This window comes from Amia ocellicauda, chromosome 18 (assembly GCF_036373705.1).
Source record: "Amia ocellicauda isolate fAmiCal2 chromosome 18, fAmiCal2.hap1, whole genome shotgun sequence".
NCBI classification, from domain to species: Eukaryota; Metazoa; Chordata; class Actinopteri; order Amiiformes; family Amiidae; genus Amia; species Amia ocellicauda.
In genome coordinates, this window is record NC_089867.1 from 10645729 (window position 1) to 10657917 (window position 12189).

The 12189-nt window shown below is 36.7% G+C and overlaps 1 protein-coding gene across 1 annotated transcript in view; it reads right to left on the reverse strand.

The window, feature by feature from the left end:
* Positions 1-2583: 2583 nt before the first annotated feature.
* The window catches only part of nek11 (NIMA-related kinase 11), a 67976-nt gene continuing 58370 nt past the window's right edge, over positions 2584-12189 (reverse strand). The window contains exon 16 of the mRNA XM_066690411.1: positions 2584-3950. Coding sequence (XP_066546508.1) covers positions 3743-3950 — 208 coding nt within the window. The 3' untranslated portion in view covers positions 2584-3742. The remainder of the gene's footprint in view (positions 3951-12189) is intronic.

Genomic DNA, 12189 nt, shown 5'->3' on the forward strand with positions numbered 1-12189 from the left:
TTTGTATTGCCATGTTATTTTGAACCTCTCTGAACTACTTGTCTTGGTAATAGCAGTTATTTCATTTTTCTTGTTGTTATACTATAACTTTACCTACAGTTATAGTATAACAACATTATTTTTGAATTCCTTTAAATGCAGGCAAATTTGAGAGTCCTTCATTCAATCTAAATATGACTTTAACAATAATCGCGGACTGTGGTGATAATATATTTCAATAAGCACCACATGGTCTATCCTCGATTACAGGAGAGGTCCTATGATTAACAGGTTAAACATCTGAAGCATTCGTGATCACTGACAGCATCTCTGACACCTAATCCATTCTCAGGTATGCAAATTGACTGGCTTATCTTTATTGCCTTCCTCCTTGGTGGTAACTATTAACATCAGCGAAAAAGGCAGAGTCATTCCTGGCCCCACTATCTTCTGCTATGACTTTCAGGAAATATTTGATTTAATGCAAATGGCAAATGCACCAAATGCAAATGAGAAATCAAATTAGTCCAAACGCTGACCTTGTTCTCCAGATGTAAAGGAATGTGTTGAATTTAGATTACATGTTTAGATCTTCTTGAGTCCCGTGAGTCTCAGTCATAATATTTTCTCAGTATCCTTCTTCAGCATTTTATTTCTCATTTTTTCCCTAGCTTCTTCTCATGGGTTCATTTTCTCAAGGCTCTGAACTCATTATGTGGTTTGCCATGACCTTCACCAAATTTAAAATCACCCACCCCATCTTCTCCTTCATAGATACTTTTGTAATCACTGTGATGCTTTTACCTTGGCGTATCTACCTGCAGTCTTAAAATGGTTTTACTGTGGATTTATCACAGTTTTACAGTGGTTTTCTATTGGTTCAACATGCCTTTACAGAGCTTTTACTACATTGGACCATTTGCATACTATGACAAACCACAGTAAAGGTTTCTAAGGGCTAGACCAATGGAAAGTTTTGATCCACCCACAAATCACAAATCACAAAGTTGTACCTGATCATATTTTAATTTATAAATAGTAGAAAGTGGCATCTAACAATAAATTAAACTACAACATGGTACAGATTTGTACTTTATGACATAATTATTATAGTATGCCATAGTTTACTCCAGTCCAGTGTTGTGTAGTAAAGCACAAAAGTTGTGCACTATTAACGGAAATGAATAAAGCAACACTGATATTGTAAATGAAGACAGGTACAGCACGTGTCTAATTAAAATACCAGAACAAGGTTTTAATTAAGGTGAAGACCATAGCCCTTCACTTCCTAATTTTAATTGTATCATTAAAGTTGGCAATTGAGTGAAAAAGCTAATTTCTCTGCCATTAAACCCTTAATGTGAGAAATGACCTTATAAAATGAAGAGTAACCCTGCCTGAGGACAGGAAATTGGGAAGCTTATCTCATCACCTATTGAAAGCATCTGTGAGAAAATGTAACAAATGGAAACTTGATTAACACTGTCATTTTTTTAGATGTAATCATTAGTAAATTGGCTGTAACCTACATCTGAGAATTAGATAGACTGCTAGAGGGTCCTTATATGGCTACATATTAAATAATGTATGCTTATCTTTATAGGGCTGTATTGTTTGAAGCTGTTAATGAGTGTTCAGATGTTCCAAGATACTTTGTTTCAGCATTAATTAGGTTTTATTTAACATCTACATTTTAGGAGGACACAGCGAGTAGCCTATATTATATGAGTTGGTAATATTTTTTTCTGGAAGTAATCTAATGTCATATTACTCGAGTTTTGTTTTTTTGTATTTTTGTTGTTGTCGTTACATTGAATTTAAGCTGGTCTTTCAATCACTTGTAGAAGAGGCAAAACAGTCTCTCTATTTCATAAGTATCAAATAATGGATTAGTAGGGTTTTGCATAACTGAGATACAGTTTAAAAAACCAAGTCATGTAAAACAAGTTAAAACATCCTCTATTAAATTGAAAGAAAATACAAAAATTGGCTTGAGAAAAGTTCTGAGGGAAGACTTGCTGTATTAAACACACACTCTCAGCTACGAACAAGGCACTTGTCCATGCAAGAGCAAATACATTGCTGAAACATCATGCAGAATAAGAAATCGTCACAGCCAAAGCCCAAATCACAAAGAAAACCATCAGATCTTCAGTTAATCAATTTTGCAGTGCTTGTCTGGGAGTACACTTTGTCTGACTATTTAGTTCTGTCTCATCACCTTTTCTTCCCTCTAGTAATCAGGACTCTCCTTTGATGCTCTATGATATATACTGAATATGTTTCAATGGAATATACACACTTCAAAAGGCCTGGGGCTTTTTTCTTGTTTGACTCTTATAATTGCAGTACAGAGGAAGTGTTTCAATTTCCCATACCTCTTCTTGTTTTTCTTATCAATGCAGCTGCACACTTAATGCCAGTTGCTCAGATTTTCTCTGTGTGCATTATAAACTGAACATAAGCCTTACTATTCAACTACAACTATGGTTGCCACTATGCAAACATCGCATGGCTCTGAAAGATCAAAGTCAAGTTTCAGACATCAAGATGAACATGTACAGACTACTAGAGGATTTAAATAAGTGACTGGACACAATGAAAGAAAGTCCAAGATCATTTTAATATCACATACACTATACAAGACAGATCCCACTTCTTTATTTGAATTATGTATGTCCATAGGCACAGGATGTGTGTTTGGGGCACAAGCCCTTTTAACACACTACATTACAGCCAATCCGAACTGTCCATCTGCACAAACTGTAACTGAATAGCTTGCCTGCAAACAGACTAAAGATGGCTATTATCTTATGGACATGGCTGACCCTGTCTATCTTACCAGCTTCACACAGCAGGGTGCATTAAAAACACTGTTGGGAAAACAACAACAACACGTCTTACCTGCGACTGTACTGCTCTCTGCTTCCGCCGGCTCGGCATTTGCTTCTGCGGTTGTTTTTTATTGTTATCGGTGTTGGTGATGCTCTCCTCACAGTCTGTTTATTGTCTTTTTAGTTGAATTGTTAGGGGGAAAAGTCGGGTTTTCGTTTCCGCCTATTTCCCAATGCCACTTGTATGTGAGCGGCAGCTTTGCGCTTGCGCTTCAGCAACCACGGCGCTGATTGGCTGTTGTTAATCTGTCGTTTTGTCTTTCCTCATCAAATCACTATACACTATTATTCTGCTGATTTTCCCGGTTATTTCAACCAATTCCACTAGTCGCAGGGTTAGCAGTGTATTTATAAAAATCGTAAATATTGCGATTCTCATCACTTCGTTATTCACCAGCAGGGGGTGCTGCAGGTCACTCAGCACCCCCCTTCCCACGCCATGGGTTTGTCTGCGATATTTGAGCTACATGTTCAGGGAGTATCATTTACAAAACAGATACAAAAAACAAAGAGAAAGAATACAAATATACAGCTTACAAGATATTATATGCATGTATGTCTCCCTGGTTTGCATATTATCTAGAAGACTAAATATTAGCATGTCATTCAGATTCCACAGCTGAAGATGGCATTCTTAGAAATCCATGTTTAACAACTAAAGAGCATCCTCTCTTTATGTAATTAGCTCATTGTCTAGTATCCCTATTTTGGGAAAGCATAAAACATACCTCCATCTTTTATTTTTTAGGAATGTTCCTTAGAGATAGGACAAGAATGTCTTTGCCCGGTGTGAAATATATTGATCGTACATTTTCTTTATACTTTTCTCAGTTGCAGTTCAGGATCCCTCTTGGGGTTTGTCAGGTACATTACTGCCATGCTTTGCCTCCCTTTGACATCAGTAGTTGTTCTTCAAAGTAAAGAAGCTGGTCCACTTCAAAGCAGTCACTTGGTTTGTCCACAAGCTTGCCCAAGAAATCCTTGATCTCAGCTTCCCGCATGTGGTTTGCTCTTGCCTTCTTCAGGTAATCATACACTTTCTGAAAAACCTCAGCTCCCAGTTTCTCGGTAATTGACCTTAGAAAAAGAAAACAAAACTGAATGAAGGAACATTTAACCTTGACTTTTTGTTTCTAGCTGGGACACATCTCTTATTGCTGCACTGATATATCTTTCTAATTTAGCATTTGACTGAATTACCCATTTCCTGAAAATACACTGCAAGTCACCAGGTAGGCTGTCTTTAAACCTTTAAGTCAGTTGAAATGCAGTTTCTGTGTACACAACTGTTAGGATGGCAATTTTAAGTTCAATTCATTTTTTGTCCGTTTTGTACAAACAAAAAGCAACAACAACATATATACAAAAAGAGAGAAAAACATTTAATCCCTATGATCATAAGCAATTTTCCGTGTAGAGGAAGCAGATGAATACTAATGTTCAAGTCCGTTAAGTTCAAACACCACAGGTCACACAGCATGAAGATTTAATCAGCACTTATGGAGCCCACCAAAGACTGTGGTCTGTGCTTGGCCTTGTTTGTGTGTGCTCAGCAGGGCCCTGGTAGCAGTCCAGCTCCCCAGTCTCTCAGCAGGAGCAGTATTCACACAAACCGCAATGAATCGCTGGAAACCAAGACACTCCAGCTTTATAACAGTAAACACCGCACAGACAACGCAAACAGAACAGCAGGTGCAGGAAATCTCAGCAATTGCCTCCTCGGGAGAGAACATCAGGTGATATATCACATGTGGGACAATTGATTTTGTAATGCAAAATCAGGGTCTAAACCTCTATCGTATAAAGAAAGGAAAAAAAAAGGTACAGTCACACTGAGACATCTGTCACCAAAGTCTTTTGAAGCCACTAGATAGCTATATCACGGTGTCTCATTTTGTTTGAAACCCTATATGTCCAAAAAGCCTCTGATGACAGTGTCTCATTGCTGATGCTTTTCACGCATTGCTTGTGTTTCACTTTTGCAAATGTTTCAGTACTTCTGCTCTTGTATCAAAACTCCTATTCATATAATCAAAGATTAAAGAGCAGAAAACAGATTTAAAATGATTTGGTCAGGTGTTTTATTATTATTAATTAGTGTTTGTTTTGTTTTGTATGTAATGTTTCTTTAATTTTGTTACAAAACTACACAGAAGCTCGGCACACTCTGAAAATGTGTCGACCTGCAGGACCTGTGAAAAGGTAAACGGCACTTTTATCATGATAGATTTAATACAGGGAAACTGGTTAACAGCTGTGGTAGGAGGGAGTAGGAGACTGCTTTTATCTGCGTGCATTATTCACTTCACCAATATGCAGAAATGGGACATAGAGAGATTCATCTAAGGTCTCACAACTGTTTACTTTTTAAAAAGTTGAATCATTCTGCTACATAAATTTAACACATGCCACAACCTAGAATACAAAATAAGGAAGACAGCACTTCATACAGCATTTACAACACAAACAGCATAAAAAGCTAAATCAAACGGGTTCACAGAACTCCGTATATAAAGGAAACAGATACTTTCTTCAGGTATGCTGATTGATAGCCTGTCTGTAGTCATTTACATGACCTTTTGCAGGTGTCAGGGCCATGAGACTGTAGTCTACACTCACAGCTAGTGGAGCGAACTCGTAGCATGGGTTCCTATGCAACCTTCATAATTCTTAAACCCGCTTCCGAGACACTGCTGTCATGTGCCAGAACAGTGGGGGGAAAAGTAGGTCAGTAACCACAGCCCAAAAGACCTAGAAAAGCAGGTGGCTTAGGGAATATCAATGTCAAGTTTGATGGCAACAGAATGAGGCGGTACTACAACACTGTACAGCGAATAATGTAATATGGATGGATGAATATGTATGTGCTCTATTTGTCTCCATTCCTCTGCCAGTACTATGCATGTTAAATACAGAATTTCTTAAAACACAACCAAATAATAATAATAATAATAATAATAATATAAGCAAAAGCTCTTAGGAGGAATGCCAATGGAACAGTTTAAAATTAAGGTCTGAATCTCATAGTATACAAGCCTTCTCCCTGAATAAGAGAATGAGACTGGGATGCAGCGTGTGAAGATTATGACAACATCAACATGTGACCAATTAAATTGAGTGGTACCAGTAAAAATATTATTTTTACAATAGGCAACGGAAAAGTGAATACATGTTGTCCTTTTATTATTTAATTTTTTTGATGAATGTCCAATTTCAGTCTAGTTACCATAAAATAAAATTACACCTTTCCACAGTAGTAGACATTCGGTCATGTGAGGAGACGAGAATTCGATTTGTGAGGCATTTCAGCTTCACAAGAAAGGAGAGAAAGCATTGCACTGGATCATTTTATCCATTAGCTCAAATATCTAAAGTTTGACTGGAGGTCAGGTGTGAGAGCTTCAATATTTTTGTTTTGGCTCGAGTCAGCTGTGTCCTCTGGGTTTGATACTAAAAGCTGGCTCCAGCAAATATTGACTTTAATGGCTGAGTTGGGTCAGCCCGAGGAATAGCAACAACTGTCTCTCCAGCTGGAGCAAGAACTTAGATTTTCCATTGAAAGATTGTTTCTTTGTTTTTTCATTCAATCATCCATTAATTTGCTCACTCATGTATTCATTTTATTTACCAGAACATTAGATATATTTCTCCTAGTAGCTGATTTGTATTTATCATATCAATTGTTCAGCTGTTTGAAGACACAGAAAATAAATTATTTATTTTCTTCTCACAATGACTAGCAGGCCCATCTAATTAATATACGCTTGGCAACCCAAGCCACTACTGCAGTTATGATGGTAAAATCATTTGTGGACTATTCTGTTTGTTTTTCTAGCATTGTTTTCTGTTGGTTCTACACCCCAATTTTTCCAGATTTTATTGAAATTTAAGCAGTTCAAGTCCAGTGAATAACCTGAAATGGTAAGCAGTAAACTGCCAGAGGTTAAAAAAAAGTTTAGGTTATACTGTGTTACTACACCCTCTTAAGTATTAATTTGGCAGTGTTACGCGGAGCTCCTGTGCATAGAAGTTACACTGTATACCTACAATGCGCACATCATTTGAAAGCTTATTCTCTTGACTACCAGTGCATTTTATTCTCTAATACATCAGATTTACAGTTTCCGCGTCGCCCGCTGTCATTCAGAGCCTGGGGGGTAAACACGCAGTCTGCTCCAGGGTCGGGGTCCCATTCAGACGGTCACAGATCACACAGGCTTTCGTAGTTCAGAACAACCTAATGATTAATTTGATAATGTGATGTTCTATCAAACACAAAGAAGTTCAGATCCAGTTATGTAAAATCATTCTGTATTAGTACACTGTAAACAGTTTTCCATCTTGACATTTTGAGCTCTCTACGGGCTCTCTGAAATGTTGTATTCCTACTCACACCAAGTATCCCCCCACCCCCCCATTTCAGAATGTTTCACATCAGATAATGCTTAACATCAATAGAAACCTGAGAGTCTCAGCTTTCATGGGATACCAAACATTTGGCAAACAACACAACAGTGAAGAGTACACATGGGATTAAAAGAAGCACACGGATTTGGTGCCCTTTTAAGGGACCAGAGGGGTTTGTCAGTTTAAGGGGTTAAATTTTGTTAAACAAAATTATTCCATGATTTTTTTTTAATCTCCACATGTTTATTTGTTCTATGATTTAATTTCAGAATACATTGAGACATTAAACTGCGTACATTTCAATAAAAACTGGAAAAATGGAGGTGTTCTAAAACCTTTGACCAGTAGTGTATATGACCAACAGCCAGAATGAACCTGGAGGTTAGACGAAGAAGAACGAAAAAATAAATATTCATGGGTCTCTTCTACTTTTTGACAGAAGAAAATACTTTCCATAAGGTGTTTCTTATTGGATTGAAAGGTTAAGACACTGGTTATTATTATGCATCACAGTGAAATTGACAAGATTTCCTGACGGGCGAGACGACTCCACACTTGAATGAGCGGATGTGAGGAAATAGAAAGGAGCACCTTCTGGGTCTTCTATGCAATTGGTATTCACTGAAGGAATTCTATTAACTGTACCAGCAGGTCTCAGTTAGCTGTCTCTATCATGCAGATTATGGGTGGCATGTGTTTTCCTGTAAGTGATTGGTTATTTCCACTCAGTTTTGGATGAATGCATTTGAATTAAGTTCCTGATGGAGAAAATACCCAAGGAGGATAAAACTTCTTAATTTTATATATAAAAAAAATATTCTGAAATATTCTGATTCTGAAAATAGGAATCTCGCAATTCCTGCATGGGTGTGACATTAGTATGTACATGAGTAGTGCCATTATGAGTAGTGTCATTATTGATGATTTTAATATCACAATGTTCAGTGAGAATCTAAATACCAATAAGGGACTTACAGACTTACAGAAAATACAGTGTTTGTGCCTGGGATAGTAAAGACAAACAGTGAGCGAGATGTGTGGCTTCTACTGTACCTTGATTGCAAAGTGTCTCATATTCCATTTAAAAAATAATAATAATGTATTATTACACTGAGTATGTATAGCATCTAACCGAACAGAGGGTAAAGCCCAACATCCTAAAAGATAAAAAAAAGTTTTGTGGATCTGTCACTGATGTGATTCTGTCACTGAGTCACCACGAGTGAAAACCCGGTATTTTCGTTAAGTTTAGTTTTGGTTCAGAACATTCTGGAAAGTATTAAAGTTCAAGACCAATATATACAGGGATCTATGAACAGATCTATCACCCCGCTTGGAAAAATCATTCACCATTAGCGCTGGGCTTTGCAGCTAACAGAGCATCAGACAGGACATTGACATCCATCTGAAAAATGGATAATCTGCACAGCTTCACACTGGGAGATAGCACCTGACAATCCAGATAATACCTGTTCTTATCTCACCAGCAATTTCTTCATTTTAATCCAAGAGGAAACATTTCAACAAATTTTAAAGATTAAACATTTTTTTCAGCACAGAGTCAAGCAAAGTTTTGTATCACAATAAAAAATTGTACTTTGTTCGACACAAGTTGGACCTCAATATTTTGTCAAAACTTACATAAAATGTAGAAACTGTGCCACTATACCTTTTACATCCTGTTTTCAGTTTGCTTATATACAGAATGAAGAAACTTTATAACTGGCTTGAGAAACTTCCTATAATTACAGCAGCTGCTTTACCAGTATGAAGAATGGAGGGACTCCATGCAAGTAATTTGTAAATTACCTAAGGAAGCAGGCAGGTAAGATGAAGCATGAAGGACTTACTGCCCATGAAAGAGGCTGCAAAGGGGCTAAAACACAAGTGCACCAGATCATCCTTTGCACTTTGTTAGTAATCTCATAAATGTTTTGCTCCCCAACTGCTGTCTTACTGCAAGTCATTGAATATGATGTCCTGCCTGACAGCCTGTCCGTCTTCTTGCAAATGACTGCTGAGCATTTGCTTCAGTGCTGAGTAGTTCCTGGTATCTTCTATAAACCAATATTTTTTTTTTAACTGATTGACAGCTAAAAGGAAAATTAATCTTGAAAACCTGTGAAAGCTTCAATATATATGATAGAATGTGCTTTTCATTTGTTTGTTGAGTTTTTGTGAAAAGAACTTTGACAGATAGTTGGGCCTTCAATGTCTGTTTGAAGTAGGATGAATTTTACTAGCCAGGGGGCAAGGTACACTGGTATTAAATAGGCTAGGACGTTTCTAGAAAATAATCACAGAGGGGAAGGGGGTTAGTTGTCTAGAACTTTGGAAATTGAATTGTTTTGGATCCTAGGTTTTAATGGTGTTCAACTTTTCAGGCATCAATCTCATCAGTTATTTCATGAATTCACTAATAGAACAAAAGATACAAGAAGTTTATGGGTGTTTATTTTATTCTTGAATTAAACACATTTTTTTAAATTTGTGGTAATCCTCTGCTTGAAATGAACACTTGTTTTTTTAGCAGTTTTTGGCTATATTTTACTTAAAGGCAGTGTAACCGGTTAATATAATTGCAAGGCTGTTCAATAGGCTCCAGTGTAGTAAGTGACCTTTCTTGCCTTTAGGCTAACCTGAATAGTGAGCAATACTGACGTACCGTTTAACAGGGTGTATAATAATTTATATAATCATATAGAGGTGTCATTGTCAATTATAACCTCTTGGCATCCCTCTCCCTTTCCAGGATGTCAAGAAAATGCGGTTTGAAATTAAATTGATTCTTGGACAAGTCTATGCCCAGTTTAGCATGGGGTAATTGCTGTTTCTTTCTTCTTCCCTGGATTTGAAATGCGAGTCTGCTGAGTTTAAGACACGAGTGGAATCCGTAAACAGCTTAAGAGATGCAGCTTCTCACCTTTTCAGATTATTTAACCATCCTGTCTTAAAATAGCACTACCTTCGATCAGCTGTTCTTGCCCCCAGCCACGCAGATCTATCCCATCATCCTCGCTCCGTACTCAATGAACCTAGAGAGCCATCTACACTACTGCTACCCGGCTCAACATCAATTGCTAAAGATTACAGACAAGTAATCGAGTTCAGATAAACTCAGCATCCATTTTATGAATAGGCCAGGTATATCATTTCCAAATATGAATATCCTTATAGAAATGCTGTACGTGTAAAATTGAGAAATTTGGATTTGGCTTATTTTTCAATATATATTCAAATTACAATTTCCTGATACAAATTTATCTTGCATTGTCATCCTTAAAGATCTTCGATATAGCCTCCATTTAGAACATTGTTCATCAACCTTTTGTTACATTTCCTGTAGGTTTAACATATCATAAACTTGTAATGTTTGATGCCTTGTACTTAACTGTATTCTTGCACTTTGTATTGCACTTATGTTGTAAGTCGCCCTGGATAAGGGCGTCTGCCAAGAAATAAAAATAAAAATAATAATACTAATAAAACATGTTCTTTTCTAGATAAAATACATATGCATGTGCATACACCAAAAGGTGATAATTTAATATAATAATATAATAAACTGTAAAACAATATAATTATAATAAGAATAAAAACAACAAGTATTATGCATCTAGTATCTAGTATCTTTTTGCTTGGGAAATAATGAGACAATGATCAACAACTAATGCTCTCAGTGTATGATTGAGGGATGTAAAATGGCAGTAATTCAAAAGAGTTTAGCCGTTTACACCCCATACTGAAAGAGCTCAAGATATTTATGCAAGACTGACAATATATTGTTACACCCTAACTGATAAAAAAATCTGGTAAACAAGACAATTGTTCTCATGTTATAAAGCATGTATAACTATGTCATCAGTTATTGATGTCTGTATAATCAGTTAATTACAAAAGTAATTTTGAAGTAAGTGAGTTACACATCAAACTGATAAAATACATGATTTGTTTATGGGGTTTATATTGCAATACCAGGTAGAAAGCTTATACAATAATGTTACAGCTGATCAGGCAGACATTGCTTCCTCAGAGACCTTCAGTTAATGAAGAGAAGAAAACAGATAAAATCATGAACTGTCTTCTTGAGGTGAGCACATAAGGGAAAGCCTCTATAGCAAGGTGAAATAGCTGGCTCATTTTCATGAATGGTCACCAATCTTTTCCCAAAATGATTTTCATTTTTCATCTATGAAAGTGAATTGTATTGAAAACATGGAATAGTCACAAAACTGGGGATGAAATATGAATACCTTGCAATAGAGGCAGCTCCTAAATCTTTGGGGAGAGTATCCATCACATTACCTATGACTGCACAATACCTATGAAACTACTGTACAAGAAAGTCACTGCTTTATTTTTCCTGTTCTCTCTTGACTCTACTAATCAATCAACAGATGCCAGGCAATCCCTGCCATGGTGGTAAACAGAATAAATATTAATGTGATATTAAATAAAGAAAGGGATAAAAGATCCTAGCTCTGAGGGAAACTATTAAAACATCACTGCGCCTATGATCAATATGCAGTCACCAAGACACTAATTAAGGATGGCAGACAGACTGGTATTAAAGCAATAGCTTGACTATGAGTTGAAGCACTTTCAGTTTTTTGTGACTTTTTACTGTGCCACTATACCTCTTTGGCAACAGAGTCCATTGCTTTGAAGCCTACTTTATACTCTGTCAAATCACAGACACTACATAACATTAGAAAGTGACCCAGTTCACACTGCATCTAAATTAGCGTGGAGAGATGTCTTGTGATCAATAAGCCTCAAAAAGTCACTGGATCCTAGGAGTTTCATTGTGTGTTCTAGCTACCTTACTACTTGTACAATACACTCCTCATTTAAAAGCATAACAGCACACATGTGTACTTGTTGATTGGGGATTTGTACTGAATGTTAT